This window comes from Psittacula echo (genome assembly GCF_963264785.1).
Source record: "Psittacula echo genome assembly, chromosome: 5".
Lineage (NCBI taxonomy): Eukaryota > Metazoa > Chordata > Aves > Psittaciformes > Psittacidae > Psittacula > Psittacula echo.
The window spans coordinates 21,919,004-21,941,080 of record NC_137739.1 but is presented as its reverse complement, the minus strand read 5'-3'; the positions used below and the strand labels follow the sequence as shown (position 1 = coordinate 21,941,080).

Genomic DNA, 22,077 nt, shown 5'->3' with positions numbered 1-22,077 from the left:
TATGGAATACCCCTTCGGTTAGTTTGGGTCAGGTGTCCTGTCTCTGCTTCCTCCCACCTTGTTGTGCTCCTCCTCACCGGCACAGCATGAGAGACTGACAAGTCTGTGATCAGGATAAGCATTACTGAGCAACAACTGAATTATCGGTGTGTTATCAGCACTGTTCTCAGGCTAAAGTCAAAAACACAGCACTGCACCACCTACTAAGAAGGAGAAAAATAACTGGTACAGCTGAACCCGAGACGACATTGCTCTTTGTCACCATCAACTTAACCATTTTCACACACTAATAGGGCATATATACATGCAAAACAGGAGGCAAAGAGTCAGGTGTTTTCTTACGGCTTTGTGCCTACCTGTTCTTACATACCTCACTGGTCACAAGTCCCTTGACTATTTCAGTCTGTAAAAACACACTTAGAAGCAAGAAAGACCTATTTTATTAAATGTAAGTCCTCCAAATACAAATACTTAAAAGATGTTTTCACAACATCAGTAATAAAATTATAGTGCAAATGTAACATTATTTTTTTTTTTAATATGAACATTCCCCTTCATTTACAAATATAATTTTCTTTTATTATCTGCAAAATAAAGCAAAGGCTAAAAACATGGTTTTGAAATTCCACCTTATATAAACTTACCTTGAAAAATATACTCTTAGTCACATAAAATTTCAAATAGTTTCAGTTCAAACTATGCATCACAGACATATAGTGATTGTTCCATATACAAACCTGTTGTAGCTTATACAAGATAGGTTTAGTATCTGAAATGGTAATAAAAATAAAAACAAGGAACTTCAGAAGAATTTGTAAAAACTAACAAAATATCCAGTTTTATTTAGCTTTCAGCTCAATGGTTTTAGAAATTAAGCAAAACTTCATACAGAATGAACAGTTTTCTCCTTTGCCAGATAAAGAAGGTTGTATTGCTTGGTCCAGTCAACTACATTGGGTTTGAACATACCAAAGCAACTGCACTGAAAAAAGTCTGCAAGGTTCTGGAAGCATCCAAGACTGAAAAGGAAAGAAATACCCATTAATAAACCTAACAAAAGAAGACTGCAAGCATCAAAAATACACATTCACTATAAGACAGTACATAAGACAGACATAAGGCTGTCAATGAAGACAGCTCTGGGAGAAGAAACATAAGCACAGTTCTCCATTGACCATCATTCCTTTGTTGAACTTTTACAACCTGTATTACATTAAAGACTTCTACAACCTGTATTACATTATAGAATGAAAACAGATTAAGTTCACCTGAAATATTAAAAAGTTAGTAAGATCTCATCTGCTCCCACACATGAGGAAATAGAGAATCCTAGTATAATGGGGAAACCTTGGTACTGGTTTCTCTGTTGAACTAACTACTGGAAGAGAAGGCAGAAAGGAGCCACCTCATACCTCAATTCTCTTTCTAAACCTACAGCACACACACACAGATTGATGAATAAATTAAAGGACAATATCCCCTCATCCCGAAAATAGTGTCTACTGATGAATGCTATGGACTGATGCTATGGATCCACTACGTTATGCACCTCTTTTTCCTATATATTCAGCCATGCAAAAAAGAACCCCAGCAGCTCTTATGCTGGCTGTTTATTTCCCAGGGCAAAGCAAGTTCTCAGCAAGATAAATGAGGTCCACTCCCTTCTCTTAACACATCTCCTAACAGGCATGACCAGCATACCCACAGAACATCACTTTTTTGCATTTATGAAACAGTGAAGCAAATCAGTACTGAAATGTGTTTAAAGCATGCTCTTCATGAATACTCACTTGTATGGAGTTCTCCTGAGTGAAACAGCATGCTTAGAAGACTTTCTCTGTATCAGGAGGTTCATTCTTTCATGTGAGGTCAATCCCAAGAATGCAATCTTACCAAAATGAATATGTAAAACACGGTTAAAACATGAACATCACAAATTCAAATTCTGGTGATAGCAAAAGCTACTACTGGGAAGGGAGGGATGGGAAGAGGTTTGCCATATCTAACAAGTAAGTAACTACTGCCATAATTAATGACAGAAAAGTATGTTTTTACACATCAATTGGACTAAAACAACCCAGCAAACTGTAACATTAACACTTCTGCTGAGGAGGCAAGCTTATTTGGGATGACTGTCAAGACTGTACTTTCACAGATGTCTACAGAAGTTTAAGATTACAGGTATTAAGCACTTATCTCCTCAGATTTTGTCTATAATCTACCACACAAATTGGTAAAGAAAGATCCTCCAAAAAGACCAAGTAGCTTAGTAAAAAAGATGGAGATGTAAAAAAACCAGTAAATGTCAGAGACTCAACTTCTCCATTTTCTTGATTCCGTATCTTCTTTACTAAGCTTCATAAAATGAAAGAAGGATGGTTTTTTTTTGCATATTTGCTTACCTATTCCTTCTTACATTTTCTTCTTTTCTTAGCAAAATCTTATACAGTCTTTGGCTGAATGCCACACTATCATAAAGCAGGACATTTACAAATGTCTGTGCACAATACATGTTAGTTAACTGTAAATATCCTACCTAGAACCTTTTTTTGTTTTTTCCAGCATGGTATCTCAGTAATGGACATGATGTAAGGTAAGCATGGACATTACAGACATCTAGCAGTACACGTTGCAAGTTGTGGATATTTTTTTAAACAAGAAGGAAAAAAGGCTTTAGCTCAGTACGCTTAACACATATTCAGATGACACATCTTTTCTAAGAGCTGCTAAACAAGCAGTTTCCTACATGTTCTTAAGACAGCTCTTCTCCATCTTGTTTGCATGGCCAAGTGCTCTTTGAGAACAACATAACCAAGAAATTCAACAGTCCTCACCAGGATCTCATCCAGCTCACCATTTTATTGTAGCAATGGGATTTAACACAGTGTAACAATGCACTGCTGAGCTCTGTCATGGAATCTTTGATTCAGGCTAATCACGTTATTGAGCTTTTGTGCCATTTTGGGGGCAGTAATACCGCTTCTATTAGAAAATATCTTTAAATAAGTCTTTATAGATTTGGAATTTTTGATGACCACTAAACCCAGAACTCAGTGACAGGAATGATTTGCAGGCTGTAATCCTACTTTTAACATGGAAATGTTGAATGCACAAGTACCTTTGAAACTGAAAGGACTGCACTGAGATTTAAGGAAAGCACCTAGATGTGACATTAATTGAGGAAAACAGGCACAGTTTTTATGGGAGCAGATCATGTAGCGACAAGTTTTAATATGATGACTCTTAAAGAGAGGAGCAGAAACTGAAACAAACTACTACCTGATAAAGCTGAACAATCAACCACAACGAAGCCCATCCAGTATGAAAACAGGCTAGTACAAACATGTAGGAAACCCAGGGGGAACAATAGATTATCTGTGTGAAGTATGTCCATGCTCCATCTTGATGATAACTTGTTGCACAATGATTTGTCCAATCTGGCAAGATGAATAATCAGTTAATTATGTTATTAGGCCACTTAAGAACTGAACAAAGATTGTTTGCATGGAATTAATATTGCATAGCAATATGATCTAGAATACCATGTTTGATATATCATGTTCCCATTTAAAAGCACCCACAGAGATCTGTGACTGCTTGCTATTCTGGCTGCATAATCGTTACATTATGTATTTATAACCCACATAACCCCATGTTCCTTGAAGAAACATTCAAGGCACTGACTACATTCTTTGATATTATATTGAAATAAGTCATCACCTCTCATTGTCAAGACTTCTGAAATTTTGCTTCATGGTCATTTGTAATTTTAGAGCAAGAACTTACCATTTATCTTTAATGCCACCATCAACAAAAGAAGACACAATGGTGAAAATGCCAAGAAAGCAGCATTTAGCATTACTAAATAGATGTAAACTGGAATATTCACCTTCTGTAAACTTCTTAAGAGATACTTAAAGCCTACCACATAGGCATTTAACCTATTAAAAAAACCCCACAAGCTAGAAGCAGAGCAACTTCTTTTTGCTTCTGTGTCAGTAGAACAATGAAAAGGTTCCACTTTCCTCCCATGTTCCTGCACACACAGGAAATAGAGAAAACCCATATGCCTTCTGCATATATATATACATATATATATATATATATCTATAAGACCACCACTGAAAGACAGGAAAGCAACACATGTTCACACAAGTATCCTGTGTTCTCCACTGCCATAGCTGGTTCACTTCACTATCTTGAACATCAACCCATTTCAATATAATGTAAAGTAATATAAAATAAAATTTAAAACTTTTTACTTAAAAGGTTAGTGGTTAGCTGTATAACTACATTCTAAGGGCTCTACTCTCTCCAAGAAATGTCTCTATTTTCCAGTTAGGATTTATCAGTTAGATAGACAGTTCTCCTCAAAGTCATCACTACCTTAAAAACAAAAAGGCACTTTGGCAAGTGTTCAATACAGTTATTTCCAAATAACAAAATCAATAAAGCCTTTGCAATAATGTATTTACAAACTGATTTTCCATTACAATGAAGGCTATCCAGGCTAGAACCTGTAACCTAACATTCCTCCACACGGCTTCCCTATTTCACCTAAGATAAATGCTTACTGATAATGTATTTTCCAATGGACATCCCACTAGAGCTCTAGAGTAGCTCTTACTCAACACACAAGTAAGTAGACATTTGATCAAAGACTCAGATATGATGTATGTTCATTTAAAGACAGAATTCCAAGATAATAGCACTGCTGAAATATGGTATTATTTGTGCAAGTATCATCACACCTGCTGGAAATGAAATACTGAATATTGAAGACCATACACACACATCTTTGAAAGATAACTTGAAATAAATTCATGAATACATACACAGAAGAGTTCCATAAAGCACCCAGACACTGGTCATAGTTAGGAAAGACAAGAACAGCAGGTAGTAACAATGGTTCCCAATGCCTGAATTTGAGACAAGATAAAAAAAAAGGTTGACTTTCTAAAATTCAGCAGTACTTGCATTTCCCTTTAAGTTCATAGGACTAAGAAGTCAGCCAGATTTGTCTCTTCTTCAGAGCATGCCTTTAGCTATTTTGGCTAAATGAGGACTAACAATGCAACCACAGCTCTCACTATGCACAGTACAATTGTCTCATATGACTGCAAAATCTAAGCTGTTCAATTTAATTGTTTGACCTTTGTGTGCTTCAGAACTGCAAACACAGGCATGAAAAACCCCAGACTTCTGTCAGAGAAACTGTTACATGAAGATATACAAATATTTTCCTTTAAATTACAATCAGTATTGCTCAAAGCTTTGAAACAATGCATCAGAAGGATGTCTCACCACCTTATAGCAAACAGCGTAAAAATATTTTCAAGTATTTAACACTGCAAAAAGCAATTGGCAAAAGAAAGTTAAAAATACATTGCTACAGATGGAAAATTCTAACTTTTCTGCCTTGAGCATCACCAGTAATGAGATAGAAAGGAAGAATATGCTTCCTTCCCAGAGCAGTGGTGGAAACACCATCCATGGAAGTAAGTGTTCACAGACTGTGCAGATGAGGCCCTCAGTGACCTGGTCTAGTGGTGGCCTTGGCAGTGCTGGGGGAATGGTTGGACTTGATAATCCTAAAGGTCTTTTCCAACCCGGCTGATTCTGTGAAAGAGAGAGTTTCTCAAAGAACACCAAAACAAAGCGCTCTACAGGGTTAAATGGTTCAGCAGCTCCACTCCACTGTTTCTAACAGTGACAATGGACAACATCAGTCCAGGAGGACACGTGAGGCTGGCCACTTTCTACAGCTCATTCTCCTCATCCACAGCTTCTGTCTTAAAATGTCAGAGCGTACATACTTGTCTAGTTCTTTTAGTAGCTACTTTTGGACACACCGTACAAACATTTGTCTAATCCCTTTCTGAACCTTTTGATGCTGCCTGTATCTGCAAACCCTTATGGCAGTAAGCTCCAAATTTCCTCTGCCTGCAATGTAAAGACTTCTTTTTTTTTTCTTTACCAATTTTAAATGCAGATGCTATTCTCACTGAGCCTTCTCTAGTATGATGTGCCTGGCAAATACAAGTTCTGCATTCACTTTAGCCATCATCTTCTTTGCTTCCTGCTGTTCCTGTTACTCCTTCTCTCAAAAGGAGAAGTCGCAGACTTTTTGGTCTCTACTTTCAGGCTGATCAACCCATCTCTTTAACAATTACAGTTGCCTTTCTCTCTACCATCTAACTAATTTCCCTCTGGCACCTATCAGTAAACCCTTCAGTATCAACTATGCATTCTTACATGACGTGTGCTCTCTCTCTCAGGAGATAAATGTTATTTCAGCAACTTTTTAAATATGTGGCATTTTCTGATAAAATAAACTCTCTCACCTATGCACTGTCCAGTCCACAGAGAATGCTGATCATATCTGGCTACACACGAATCACAAGCAAGGCAATGCACAGATCTCAAAGGCTTCCTTACCTACTTGAGGGGAAGGAAAAGAACACAACCATAGCAGAAGCATCTATTTCACTAAACCTGAGAGCACCTACTCATGGGTATCATCATATTTTGTTCTCTATAACATACATTTATCTTGTATAACAAACATATTTTATACTCTAACAGACCTCACAACATGCAACATAGATAAGAACTATAAATCTTAATTTTACAAAAAACTTAAATAATTATTTTATTAAGATTAGAGTCCAAGGATATCAAAGCATCTCTTTTGTCACTGTAAAAGAAAAACATACATCTAAATAACACAAAACAAACTACACATCTAACATTTACATGACAAGCAATAAGGAGAAAGCTTTTCATAGAAGTACTGAGTAAAAGCCAGGTTCAAAAAGCAAACAAATACCAAACCTCACTTACAAGACACGATGTGCAAAATGTTCTGAAGTCCAAGCAATTTGCTTCTGCAAGAGCTACAATGTTCTGAAAGACAAAGTAGTTTGTGCTTGTGTTTGGATCACATTTCCAGAGGGATGTGAAGATTTTTATATTAGGCCTTTCGCAACCCATCAGCATTTTGAGTGCCAAGCAACTCCAAACAGCGAAGACTGATGCAACTTCCTCCATGCAGAATTATCCAGAAAACTATCTTTGTTGCCAAAATTAATCGATCATGCGGATGAAGTATCCTTTAAAATGAGATGGTCTTAAGACCATCTCATCTAACCATGCCAAGTGCAAGGGCCTACCCCTGGGTCGGAGCAATCCCAGGCACAGCTACAGGTTGGGCAGAGAAGAGATTCAGAGCAACCATGCGGACAAGGACTTGGGGGTGTTGGTCGATTAGAAAATGAACATGAGCCAGCAACATGCACTCACAGCCCAGAAAGCCAACCGTATCCTGGGCTGCATCAAAAGGAGCGTGACCAGCAGGTCAAATGAGGGGATCCTGCCCCTCTGCTCTCCTGAGACCTCACTTGGAGTATTGTGTGCAGTTCTGGTGTCCTCAACGTAAAAAGGACATGGAACTCTTGGAACAAGTCCAGAGGAGGGCCACGAGGATGATCAGGGGACTGGAGCACCTCCCGTATGAAGATAGGCTGAGAAAGCTGGGGCTGTTCAGCCTGGAGAAGAGAAGGCTGCGTGGAGACCTCATAGCAGCCTTCCAGTATCTGAAGGGGGCTTATAAGCATGCTGGGGAGAGACTCCTTATTAGGGACTGTAGTGATAGGACAAGGGGTGATAGGTTCAAACTTCAACAGGGGACGTTTAGACTGGATATGAAGAGGAAGTTCTTTCCTGTGAGGGTGGTGAGGCACTGGAATGGGCTGTCCAGGAAAGTTGTGAATGCTCCATCCCTGGCAGTGTTCACGGCCATGTTGGACAGAGCCTTGGGTGACACGGTTTAGTGTGAGGCATTCCTGCCCATGGGATGGGATTGGTTGGAACTAGATGGGGGGGTGGAACTAGGGGGTTTGGAACTAGATTATCCTAAGGTCCTTTCCAACCCTAACTATTCTATGTTTCTAAGATACAAGATACCTCTCAGGTAATCACCCAGACCTCAGAGAGATGAGGAGAGCTGCTGTATTTACTGTTCCTTCATGCATACTAGGTAGACAACATTTACTAGTCCTGTGGCAAAAAGTTCAAAATGCTGTTCTCACTGGCAATCTGAAGAAATTGGAGAAATTGCTCTTGGAGAGCAATGAAATCATAGATCCCTAGTGATTTCTTTTTGCCATTCTAAGACAGAGCTAGGAAACAGCATGTCATTTACATGCTGCCTAAGCACAAAAATCAAATCATTATATGCATCTTGAAAGCATCTAACAAAATTTTAGTCATTTCTAGCCTTTGAGCTAGAAATATCTAGTTTTATGAGTATGGAGAGTTGTAGGAAAGCATCGTGAATATCTCTTGCTAACCTGAGACAACTGGAGCGGCAACCATACAAAATTCGTATTTATGAAGTGAAGTTCTATGTGAGTTTATATCACAGATAACACCAGTGGTTCTGTACAATGTTTCGCCAAAGGTCACATTTCAATGAAAGTATGGAAGCAAGGCCATTATTGCAGGATTATGAAGAGAAGGAAACAAGCAGTAGAAGAACACATTATGTACTATCTATGTTGTTGGATGCTGTTGCTAAAAACCCTTAGGAGTATTTCACTGTTTTCAAGACTAATAAAGCTGCACGTGATGACGAAAATAACCATCTCTTTAAGCAGGTAAGCCCTTCCCTTTTTTTTTAATTAAGTTACCTACCTCTTTCCTTTCTTTTTCTGAGGTCTTAATATATCCAGGATCGGTTCTCCAAGTTTTATAGAAATAATAAAGAAGACCCACCACACTGAGCATGACAGTGATTTCAAGAATTCTATCTGTTCCATGTAATATTCAGGTTAAGGAATATATTCTATCACTGCTATCTGCCAAAGAAAATATTCTAAAATTAGTTTATTACTTCACGAGCAACACACAAAAAGGAAAAAATATATTTCACTTTTCTAGTAGGATCCTCTCTGCCCTTTACAGGACATCATATTGGAGAAGTTAAATACTCTGTCCAGTTTGTGCACTTGAGAAGACTTTTACAACTGTACAAACCTGCATCACAATATAGCTCTCTGTCATCCTCACTAGCAGAGTGCAGATTTTTGCCTTTGAGTATTTCACAGATTCAAAGTGATTTCAATTTCTTCTTTTTCTCACTCAAGTTTGTCTATTTGATTGAAACAATACCAACCAGACATGCACAGTTATTGAGCTTCCAGCAGCTGTGAGATTTTGCTGACTGCAGCACACCCCGAAGTCACTGAACAGGCCCTTACTGTTTCCTAGGTCCTGCCCTCTTGCTTGTTTTAGCTAAAACCACTGAGTAAACTCAGACAGAAAGATGCAACTGGAAATCATCCTGGAAATACCTTTGTCACTAAAAAATAACTATACCAAGCACACACTGACAAACACTTCTGAAGGTAATGGGATAGCTACTGGGAATCTTTCTTCCCTCACAAATATACTACAAAATCCATAGAATCACAGAATGGTTGGGATGGAAGAGACCTTAAAGTTCATTCAGCTCCAACCCCCTGCCACAGGCAGCGACACCTTCCACTAGACCAGGCTGCTCCAAGCCCTTTCCAACCTGGCCTTAACACTGTCAGGGATGGGGCAGCCACGGCTTCTCTGGGCAATTCCGTGCCATGATGATGAAATGACAAACTTCTGGTCTAATTAGATATTTTTCCTCTTGCATATCATTTGCCTTTACCCAGTGGCTGACTATTTTGATTCATGTCTATGGAGACAATTCATCTCTCATGAACGCTGGAGAAGCAGATTTAAATTCAGCATGGTTATTTCCTGCAACATCTCTAGCAGACAAATTATTATGCAAGAGGGAGGATATACAGTCATTTGGAACATGATTTTTACACTAGGTACTCCAAACATCTGTATGCCAGGTGAAAGGGGGAGAACAACATGTCAAAATTAACTGTCTCTATACAGCAACACAGGACTGTGGAGTGGGACAAATTTCACACCAATTAAATCCAAGCATTGACCTTTAGAGCACAGACAGATAACGAACAGTCCATGATGCCATTAAGGAGCAGTCAGAGCTCCCAAGCCTGGATTTCATCTCCAGTGACCTCTCAATTGCTATATAACCACACAATGTGAATAACTCTTAAAGATCAAGTTCTGCAACCTCAAGGTTGTTTTGTCTTATGAACTAACAACATTGCAAATAGCTCTAATTAAAATCTAGATGATAAATTACGACATATTAGCACTGAATTTTAGCAGACCTATAGCTGCGTCAGGGCTGAGAGGAGTCCTTAATTAGAATGGCAGGATTTTCATTCAGTCTAGAGGAACAGTTTGACAGTTTGATAAATACAGCTAACTAAAATACTGAACAATTTTACAACACTCGAATCTGTGAGCAGTTCCAGAAGGAAAACACATTCATGACAAAAAGGGCTGGATACTGAAATGGAAACTATCCACTTCTGCCCGTGTCACCAAGCTCTGGCTAGACCTTCAAGAATATTGCTCTGCTCTCTGTCTTCAGCAGTGTCTGACTCAACCCCCTACTGTTGGAATTTGCTCTCCTTTTCATTTATATGACACCAAGAAAATCTTAAAACTTCACAGTGCAATTCAGCATGATTTTCATTTAGACAAGCATATGCGCGCATCCCCAGAGGGAATATACTTGATCAGTTTACCCAAGATAATCCTGATAATTCTATTAAGGACATCTTAATTGTGAACAATACCAAAGAAAATGCCATTTAAAGGATGCAGTAATTAAAAATTCATTAAAATTGTGTAGCACTATATTACAGCTGGTTTAGTACAAAATTATTTACAGTTCTAAGTACAACTCTAAAGGGTTTTTTTTCATAAAACTTAACCAATGAATAAACACAGGTCTTCTGTGTAACTTCCTAGGGCAGCGGTGGAATCTCTGTCCCTGGAAGCACTCACAAACCATGCAGACAAGGCTGTCAGTGCCACGGTTTAGGGGTAGCTTTGGCAGCACTGGGGTAAAGGCTGGACTTGATGATCTTAAAGGTCCTTTCCAAATCAGTTGATTCTATGATTCTACAAGAGCAGGGTACTGAAAAGCAAGTGTAAACTACTACAACTTTTTTGTACTAATCAGTGCAAAGCCTCTTGAAAGAAAGCAAAAGAAATGTAGAAATTACTTCACTGCACACTAAGGATGCAGCATAACCTGTGAATGGATAGGAGACTGGAAGATCTACTTTGGAGAGACCTAAAGAAATTTGTTCCTTGGTTTTTTGGTGGTAAGGATACTGTTTTTAAAAGCTGAAGCATGAACTTCACTAACCATCAAATCCTTGTCATTTTAGGAAGAAGAGATGTTTATTATTAATGCATTTGTTATCCTGTTATACCACATGCCAAAATACATTAACCTTCCTAATTGAGACTCTCATACAGTAGAGTCACATGGAGATGCTAACAGAGACAATCAGGTTTATAACAAAGATGCCTTCCTTTTGATATTCCAGGAAGATAAGAAATAGTTCAGATTTATATACAAATATCTGATAAAGACAAAAAGGTACAAATTTTTAGTCCATATATAACTTGAAATTAAAGTCAAATTTATTTCACTCCTGCCTGATGGAAGTAAACCCGTCTTACCAGATGTTAACAGTCATGCAGAATTACCTGACACTGCTCATTACTATTGGCATGACCAGGCCTACATTTATTAAGAACTGTTAAGGAGAGTTCTATTGAATTTCTTGAGTATAAAGGATATCAGGCAGGAACCAGAAAAACCAGGTCACAGACATCCAAAATATGGAACTTAGCAGAAATGCTGTGGGAAGGTACCTTAGATTCTTGAGCCCCACAAGTTGCCTAAAAAGGATGTCAAAAAAAAAAAAAAAAAAAAAAATTTAAACTGTAACTCCATAGCGTATCCATCATCTGTTCCAGTATTTTTCAAACTTCACACATGCAGCACACTCCACATCTCTCAAAGTAATCAGTTCTCCTCACTCAAATGCATTCTTCAGCCAGATGTGCAGGGAGTTAACAATGCAACAAATTAAACTGCAGAGTGCTCTGCTCCAGCCTGGTACTAAATATCACAAGTGCTGTAGCAGTGGGTGAAAATTGCAATCTCTGTCTATTTGCATACTGATGCAGGAACTGTTGAAGAAAGCAGGAAAGCTGTGAAACAGCTCAGGATAACACTGAGAGGTCTGGGGAGCAGGAGGGGAGGGAATGGTTCATTAAAACTCATTCTGTGTCACAAATACAGACAGAAAAGTTAAGATAAAGCACATTTCCGAGCATTGTGCATTGATATCTGTGTCTACTGGCTGCAAATCTTCAGGAACACTCTTTATCACTAAAATTAGCTAATGGACTGCTTAAACACTTTAGTGGTTTGGGGTTTTTATACAAATTTTTCAGTGAAACTATTATTTTGCACACCTAAAGACATTCCATTTCTATGGTCATTCTAAAAAGTACATATATTTAAATCCTTCACACACTCTGCAACCATTTCTCAGGAAGTATCTTTTTTGCTAAGTGAAACTAGACTCTGAAAAGAATATTGCATTAGATACCTTACATGGTGTCTGTACCAATGAAATACATGTATAGAGAGAAAAAGCCACAAACCTCACAAACAGAGCAATCCCAAACAGCAGGAAGAGGAGCAGACCTCCTTTCAAAAGCCAAGAATCGGAACTTAAGTTCATGATGTATCCTATGGCCCACATAAACGTCAAGGAAGATGCAAACAGCAGGACGAGCTATTAAGATTATTATGGTTAAAATATGACAAAGTATTCAAGCAGGACTTACTTCAAAAGTATTTAGGCTAATGCAATAACAAATGCTGAAAGACTCAAGATAGGTAGGGTAAGGTAAGGTGACAGACAACACAAAATCCCCACCCAAACCACTGCTACATGTTTTAAAGAATTTCGGTTTTGTACACCCAGTTTCAGAAACCATAGGTGATCCTCTTGTTAGGAAAGAGTTGGCCTGCATTATTATTCTAAACACAGAATGCTCTAGATTTATTTCCATTAATTTTTACTCAGAAAATTACCTCATATTTCTCTACTATTTTCAGTAACATATTCTTTCTTCTGCTCCTCATTCTTTCTTCCTCTTTTACCATATAAACCATGAAGCGATTCAGACTTTGATAAGCAAGGTCACATGGTGTCTCTCCCTTTAACAACAGAAATGTTTAGTTATTTATGCATTTAACACATATATGCTTTCCCTTTTAACAGAAGCAAGAAATAAATATAGCTAAAACAACAATAACTGGGCAATCACTTCCCAGGCCCTCCCCTTTTATTTTAAGGCAAGAAAAAGCTAAATTCAGAGATTTAACATGTTTAATCCAGTGCTTTGTAGTTCAGAAAGCTGCCGCATGTATTCAGATTGCATCCATTCGAGTTACCTGCTGGACTGTCTCCAACAACCTGAAACACTGAACTGTCTGATAAACAGAAAAAGGGAGAGAGGGCAATAAAATTTGCAAAGGAAAATCAGAGTGACTGAAAGGCTCAGCTGTTCATATAATGAACATTGCAAAGAGTCTCTGCATCCATACTTTGAGCCACTCCACAAGAAAGGTGATAATTCCTGTTGGGAAAGACTAAGAACCTCCTAGTCAACCCCCAGGGCAAAGGATACCCAAAGTGGAGAGGACTCAAGTTTTTCTTTACATTCATTTTGCACACTTATGCCCCATGGAATGAAGTATCATGAAAGAAATTGTACCTTGACGTTTTTTATGTCCAGGCTAGCACCAGCTTCCAGCAACAGATCCACTGCACTAGTATTTCCTGATGCTATTGCCCAATGCAGTGCAGTATTCTTTTGAACATTGTCTATGGCATTGAGAGAGGGGTTAAACTTTAAGAGAAGCCTCGTGGGTTCTGGTCTAGGTGAAAATAAAGTATAAAAGTTAACACACAGAAAATCTTGGATATGAAGATATGAGTATCTTGGAATATGAAGAAGATACTGGATGTGAAACTTTTGAACATCTTAAACACTGCTCCTCACTGCGAAATAACAGCAGATACACAAAACCTTGTCTCAGAACCTGCTCATCAACGCTAAATCTGAGTTTACAATTCAGGACCTGGCCTCAGGGTTTTCCTCCAGATTATATTATTATACCATTTTAACAAATATGGATTATATACACAGGTTGTATATAGACCACGCTTTGAGCAACCTGGCCTAGTGGAACGTGTTCCTGCCCATGGCAGGGAGTTGGAACTAGGTGAGCTTTAAAGTCCCTTCCAACCCAAACCAGTTTGTGATTCTACGATTGCATCTTTCTACAGTACCGCATATCAGCTTACATCTTCACATTTTATTTATTCTAAATGCAGCCACCTCTTGATTTTCATTTCTGGGAAAGCATAATAATGCTGCAGATGGTTCAGCCACAAACCTAACTTTATTTTAGAAATTCTTTTGACTTTCTTTGCTATATCCAGTTAGCTACTTCATAACTCCTGATCTCTGAAATACTGAATATTTTAGTACAACTAAAAGGGAAAGGAACGTCAGTTTAACAAAAAAATTTCCTAAGATTCACCTCACTGCTTCTTGGGTACAATAGATTCTTCTGAAGTCACTTGCTACTTACCCAATGGCTTTTTGTGCTGCTAACATTAAAGGTGTTTGTCCATTGAAGTCTGTTGTGTCTACGTTCTAAGTACAAGAAAAAGATAACAAGCAAATGATTACCAGGGATTTCAGGACACAGAGTTAGATGGTCAGATTTGGAGCTATACAACTGGCTTAGCTGCACTAATAGAAAGAAAATTGAAAGAAATCAAATTGTACCAGCCAAGAAGCCAATGCTCATTTAAACATTTTTCTCTTTGCTCTGTGAGCATTCCCTTCCTAACATACCGAGTCTCCACTAAGGACATTTTTAAGGGACAGTCTGCACCAAGGACATTTTTAAGGGGATCATGTTAACCACATTTCTTGTCCTGTTTTCCACAAAGATATTATAAATAAAATGGACTTTGAAAAGCAATGTGAACCACCTTCTTTGTACGAACAGAGGTACATAACAGAATGTCCAAGTACACAAAACTGGTTTATTAAAACAACAAAAAAAAGGATTACATAACTTAAGACATAATTATTTAATCATCTAACTTGCATTACCTAATAGTCTTCACAATGAAAATTTCCTTCTTCCCTGCCTCCACTCACCATTAAGTCAAAGCAGAATAACTTAAAAGAAATGTTTAATCACTTGAATTTTTTAGTTGAAGATAGGTGTACTAAAAGCTTCAAGTCTGTGATACATACCATCCATACCTACATTCTAGAAGTCTGTCACTCTACTAGAGAGCTCTATGAGAAACATACTTACCAAATCTTTAAATCTTAATACTCAGTGCTTCAAACAAAGAGTCTAGATCATGTATAACGCTACTCTTATTTTTATTAGCAAATTATTACACTTGTCATTAATTCTGCTTATTTCAGATGTAAGCTAAGCAGACATCAACTAGAGTAGATACAATATAAAATGACAATATACAAACATTTGTAATATAGAATTCAGACATAGGCTGGTCAGCTATTTTGCACACTTCAATTGATGGACAATTGCACAGACCATTAGTTACAAAACTGTAATCCAATAGTAAATGCTTCCTGATGTAGATATGGCATATAGTGTTTTTTCTTCTCAGGTAAGAGCCAGTTACTTTACAGCACCACAAATCTGCATAGTCTTAACAACTCTCCTTAAACACTCTGAATTGTGTGTGAATGTGACAAGAACAGGGGAGGGTATTAAAACAAAAAAACAAACACATATAAATGTATAAATAATTTAAGTTACTCTGAACTTGTGGCACAGGGAAATAGCTGTCAAATACCTGCTTGTCATCTAGAAAACAAAACAGTTAATTCTGAAATGTATCATACACACAGGTATGTACTCAAAGGAGAAAACAACAGTGGGACATCAACAACATACAAACACCAGTGAGACATCAACAACATACCTGGCCTTTGGATATGAGGTAAGCTACAATGGGCACATGTTGGAACAGCACTGCTAAATGAATGCTACTGAATCCTTCTCCATCAATAAGACTGGGATCTGCTCCAGATTTCAACAATAGCATGACCATAGCTAGATGTCCTTGTCTGTAATAATACATAAAATGAAATTAGAAATGACAAAAAAAGACAGAAATTCTAATGAAATCATTGCCTTAATAATTCTCATAGGTACTCTGAAAAGGAAAGAATCTGTTCAGATTGTTGTGGTTTTATTAAGGAAATTACTTTTTTAAAGTTAAATTTAATAGCAGAAAATTGTATTAAAAATATACCTTAATAGATCAACCTAAGGCAAACCATTAATTTAGAATACAATGGTTATTGTACAGTAATTTCTCCTGCGAGCAGTCTTCATCTGAAGAAGTACCTAACTTTGGCAGAAGACTAAGACAGCCCAGTAGAAAGTACTAATCTCCTGATGTGAGAATCTGCATTCGGAGAAGTTATCCCAGAATAATTACTTAAGGCTATGTTTCTTCCCAGATGAGCAGTGCTTTGGTCTTTTTGATCATTTAACTCAAATACTGTCCTAGAAGCTAAACTTGAATGATTTTAAAAGTATCAGTTGAATAGACGTCATCTAGAGCATATCCAGAAAGAGCAGATCCAAAGAGATCTTAAACATATGCAAGCACCAATAGACACCATCGCCCAGTAAGACACTGCATGCTAGGGGGTTGGAACTTGATGAACTTTAAGGTCCCTTCCAACCCAATCCATTCTATAATTTTATGTTTGTGGTCGCAGCTCTAAGGAGCCCAGGAGGAAAATCTGATGGCACTGGGAGATAAAGGCCAAAGACCTCTCTACATGCCTCTGAACAACAAGGTGGCTTACAGTGGTCTTACTGCTATAAACTTGTGTTTCAAGTCCAGGACTGGCAACACTGAGTCTTATGAGAGCACACCAAAGTGTGGTGTGCAGAAGCTAAGAAGTGTTTAGTGCAGAAGCTAAAACGATTGAAAGCATATTAGAGAGGCTGCAGTCTGAGGGGAACAGTGACCACTACTTTTTCAGATTTAAACTGTGCCCTAATAAGCACCACCAGCAACCTTCAGTACCCTAACATAACAAGCTTTCTTTGCCCTAAGGCAGGACTTAGGAAGTCTGAGCAGCACTGTTCCATCCCCAGGGAAACTTCAAAATGGGATTTCAAGTGACTGAAGCACAGATACACACATAACACAACTCCGTGGCTTGCAAAGCTGCCAGGGATCAGAGAACAGATTTCAGCATTACTATGCGCATGCTGCAAAATCTCTTACACCTCAATAAATTAAACGCACCACAGTGTTTGATTTACAATGACCACTGCTGTACTACACAAAACATTGCTATAACTGTTAATACTAACAGATTTACAATAGGAGTTGCAAGCAGCATACCTAACAGCCCAATGGAGGGGAGTTGAATTCAAATCTCCACCTAGCTGATCCACTATTGCACCTTTGGAAATATAATACCTGTGTAACAGCAGCATAAGATTAAGAATAGACAAAAGATTAAAACACGATACTAAGGATAACATAGCTCTAGTAGTAAATAGCTTATAATAAAAATTCACTTACAGAAGCAAACGGACAAGAGAATTTTTTCAGTAAAGAATGCTGGTTTGAAAAAATGTTTAAGAACAAATACAGTCATTAGCAAGGCACTTATAAAATCAGCTTTAATCTTTGTTAAACAAACCAGACCAGGAAAATCTACTGATTTCATGTACTACATAATTTTACATATAAAGAAACCAAGGTAACTTTACATTTAAGTGACACTCTCACAAAGGTAATTGGGTCAAAAATGTGAATTTTATGCTTTTCTTCCCAAGCAACATGTTTTTTTCTTTTGAAGTAAAATAGTGACAAAGTGATTACAAACAACAGAGGCAGAATACTCATGTTACTTTTCCAAGGACTCTAGAGCTTACTTAACCAGCTCCTGTCTGTTGTTTATTGCTGCCCAGTGAAGAAGAGTTACATTTTCTTTATCTGGTTGTCGAACATCATATCCCGCTTCTACCAATTCTTTGCATCGCTCTATCATTCCATACCTTAAATGAGAAAAAATAATCAATATACTTATCATCCATTTGTTAAGTATCCTCCAGTTTAGAGACAGTCACATACTAAAGAAAAACAAATCTCATCAAGAATCACCAGCAGCTCCTATTTCAGCAAATTCCACGTTTCATTCAATGGAAATCTAGTGAAAAGAGTTGGCCTGAACCTTGATGAGCAGAACTTTCTACCTAACTAACCTGGTTGAGATACTATTGTTTCTGATAAAAATACTTGCAACAATACTTTTAAATTATTTTCCTTCTTTCACTATGGGAAGAAAACTAAACTAAAATTTTCCTTTGCAAAAAATACCCAAACTGGCTCACATTTGAAGACACTCCCGTCTATTTCAACATTCTGCACACACAGAACATATGCTTACTGTGTAGCCTTGACAATATCACAAATGCTGGGGTCTTCAATGATGGGATACAGTCCTGGTAGCACTGGGAGATCTTTATCCCCATGAGCACTGCGGCAGTTGTGCATATGAGGTCGATGAGGCCCATGGCAATGGCCTTTACACTGTTGGTTAACAAAGCATCTGTCAACAAATGCTTTTCATATACTGTACACCACACCTCCTTATTGCATTAGTAAGAATAAGCAAGTTCATTTAAAGCACAGTTAAAGCCATCTGACAAGAGATTAATCCTTTTATTTAGCACAGGGACATGGGAGAATAGAAGAGCGAAGGTTAAGGTCCATTAGTCACAAAGGATTTTGAGCACCTTGCAGAGCTGGCTCCTGGCAAAACACCCTTACCTACAGCAATGCTGCTGTGCTAAAACTGCCAGCCTATACCTACAAGAAAGCCGGCGAGCGACTTTTTACAAGGATATCCTAGTGATAAAGTAAGGGGGAAAGGCTCTGAATGAGAAGAGGAAAGATTTAGACTAAACATTAGGAAGTTCTTCCCTATGAGGGTGGTGAGGCGCTGGCACAGGCTGCCCAGAGAAGCTGTGGCTGCCCCATCCCTGGCAGTGTTCAAGGCCAGGTTGGACAGGGCTTGGAGCAACCTGGCCTCATGGAAGGTGTCCCTGCCTGTGGGAAGGGGTTGGAACTGGATGAGCTTTAAGGTCCTTTCCAACCTAAACCATTCCGTGATACGTTGAGCAGGTTTTAAACCGCCAGAACAGTCGGAATCCACAGGGCCCGCCACGCATGGCGAGTCCAGGAGGAGCCCTCCAGGCAGAACACGGGCTTCCCCTCTCAGTCAAGCGCGGCCACAAGAGCTCTCACCCGCCGGCGGACACCTCCCGCTCCGTTCCTGCGCGCTTCGGCAAGCCCCCGCCCTCCTCAGCCTCGCACCGGGCTGTGAGGGCCCGCCCAGTGCCCCCAACCCCATCGGAGCGGAACAGCCCCAGCGAGGGGTGGGCACCGGATCTGGCGTCTCTTCCCGGCTCCAACCGCCTTCAGCCCGCAGACAATCTGCCGCCGGCCGGCCCCACCCGTTCCCTGCCGCCTCACGGGGCCTCGGGGCGCCCAAGAACTAGGCAGCGAGGCCCTGGACTAATCGACGGCAGGCCCAGCATCCCTCCCCCCAACACTCCCGGGCCTCCCCTCACCGCCGGGCCGCCACCGGCCATCCTCGCTGTGCCCGGAGCTCCGCGCCTGCCGCAGCTTCCTCCTCCCGCTTCCTGGTTACCGGCTCCGGGGGCGGGGCGGGGCCGGGCCCTCAGGGCCCGGGCAGCCGCGGTACGGACTGGCTGTTTCCCTGCTGCCTCACCTGGGGTGCTGTGCCCCAGACGGCAGCAGCAAGAAGGGTCAGCCGAAAGCGGTGTAGCCGCAATCCTCACCTACAAAGTACTTACGAGGGGTATAAATCTCGCGGTCACACCACCTCTTACAACAGGAGGAGCCCAGAGGACGTCTAGAAGCAGCACAGAGTTCTAAATCGGTTTAAAACGTGAGGAGGAGTTTGCAATCCTCCTAAAGATTGCAAATGTATTGACACCTGGTGACGTTACAAGCACATATTACAATATGAAAGGTTACCAGAGAATTATCCCAGTGTGGAGCCCACTGCCTCATTGCTAGCAGCCCAAGCACTGGTTGAAACAGAGTGGGAGAGAAGAGTGCGCAGGCTCTGTTTTAAGGCATGTACAGTAGGGGCAGAAGAAGAGTTATTAAGGCAATTGTAAACCCATTCTCCACTGCTCTGGGGTTTGATCTTGCAACCTTTGTAACAGTCATTTGGCATGTCTGTATGTTTCTTGGCAAATGGCCCCATTAACAGCTATCTTGGGAGAACTGGAAATAGCTGTTGGTTTCACACTGTGGGCTGGAAGTCAGCTGGAAGATGCCCTTGCTCCTTGTTCTTCCTCTTCTCCCTCTTCGATCCATGGAAAATCTCAGTGTGAGCTGACAGAGATCTGAATAGGTCTGGGGGCTGTGTGTGCAGGGATTTCCATTCTGGTAAGCACAAACCTGGCCTGGCATTTCAGCTGTATTTCCAGCTCAGCATTGCTACCTTGGAGAAGGGATGGTCCTTCACAATGTTCCTGAAGGAGGTCATGCCATGTTAGTGAGTTTGCCAGCTACCAAACTTCCTCTAAGGTGTGATTGCTTGAACGAGAAGGAAAATTTCAGCAAGAAACACTTAAAACACTTTTTGTTGTTGTTGTTTGAAGGAAATAAACAGGAACATGTCACCCCTACAGCCCTCAGGCGTATCAAGTATCACACTGAAAACACTCACAAACCCCACCAGAATGCTGTGGAGAATGATGGGACCATGCAGAGAGAGCAGCTGTCAAGATGCTTTACAGTCACAAAAGCAACTTTATTTTTTTATGACTGCTGATAGTGCTTTGCACTTTATAAAAACTTCAGCTGAGGTTTTAAATCAGTTTACGTATGTTTAAGAGGTGGGTAAGCATTACTCAGAGCACTCCTATACTTGGGGTTTTTTTCTTTCCCTCATCTCTACAGTCTGATATTCCCATTTTTCAAGCTTCATCCTTATACCCTCCTTTGTTATCTTTTGTTCCCAGTTCCAATCCCCCTCTCATCCTCATTTGTCTGAAAGAAAACAGCTACACCGGGATCCACAATAGCTACTGAAAAGGAAGGATGTTGATGTTCATGAGAACACTAAATTAATGTGGTAAGCTATTCCCTATCAAGCTCTTTCCATCAGGTATTGCAAAGTTATTTCTCTGGCCTGTGCTGGGCTCGCTCTGGTGGGTCATGCACTCTACCTGGCCTAAGTCTCCTTCTACAACCCCACAAAGGTGCAGCACCTCCCATTCATGCTGCACATTTAGGGTGGAATATCCTTACTTGCCTTGGATAGGCTCCCAAGTTGACTGAAGGAACAAAACTAAGTGTTTTTTCTACTCTCAGAGAAAAGCAGCAGGAATTCATTTCATGTAGTCAGGCTATTTGAATTTATAGTTGATGGCTGATAATGCAAAAGGCAAGGTTCAGAGTGCTAGTGTGAGTAAAACTCTAAGCTGCCTTAAATGTTTCCTCAAGCACTCCTGACTCACAATAAGAAAGGGCACTAAACATTTTTATAGTCACAATTGACAAGTTTTGCTCATCTGGTAGCTTAAGCCTTTCATATTTCAAGAGCCATATAGCATTAAAAAAAAAAGGCAGGATAGAGATACAAATGACTGTTCAATTTTCCATTAATCCATATATGATCTACAATTGTATGTTAGCTTAAGTGTTGCACAATGCTGTGGGGTTTTTAATCTGGGAGTTACCAAACTGAATCAATTTCCTGCCTAAACAAAAAAGGCTGAAGGAGTTGTCTGCTGGAGTAGCAAACTATGAATCATAGTAGTAGTATAGTTAGGGTTGGAAAGGACCTTAAGATCACCAAGTTCCAACCCCCTTGCCATGGGCAGGGACACCTCACATTAAAACATGTCTCCCAAGGCTCTGTCCAACCTGGCCCTGAACACCACCAGGGGTGGAGCATTCACAACTTCCCTGGGCAACC

The 22,077-nt window shown here is 39.7% G+C and overlaps 1 protein-coding gene across 1 annotated transcript; it reads right to left on the bottom strand.

Moving 5' to 3' along the window:
- Positions 1 to 883: 883 nt before the first annotated feature.
- ZDHHC13 (zDHHC palmitoyltransferase 13) lies at positions 884 to 19,751 on the bottom strand (the record flags this gene model as incomplete). Its single annotated transcript, XM_080619403.1, has 17 exons — positions 19,691 to 19,751; positions 18,505 to 18,647; positions 17,990 to 18,112; positions 17,451 to 17,528; positions 16,005 to 16,149; positions 14,618 to 14,682; positions 13,735 to 13,897; positions 13,049 to 13,174; positions 12,613 to 12,746; positions 11,729 to 11,838; positions 8,695 to 8,810; positions 6,844 to 6,906; positions 6,345 to 6,438; positions 4,836 to 4,919; positions 3,280 to 3,437; positions 1,791 to 1,888; positions 884 to 1,019 (listed from the first exon to the last, which is right to left on the bottom strand). Exons 1-17 carry the CDS (start codon positions 19,709 to 19,711, stop codon positions 884 to 886), a joined length of 1,857 nt encoding a protein of 618 aa, XP_080475529.1. The 5' UTR covers positions 19,712 to 19,751.
- Between the last annotated feature and the right edge of the window lie 2,326 nt (positions 19,752 to 22,077).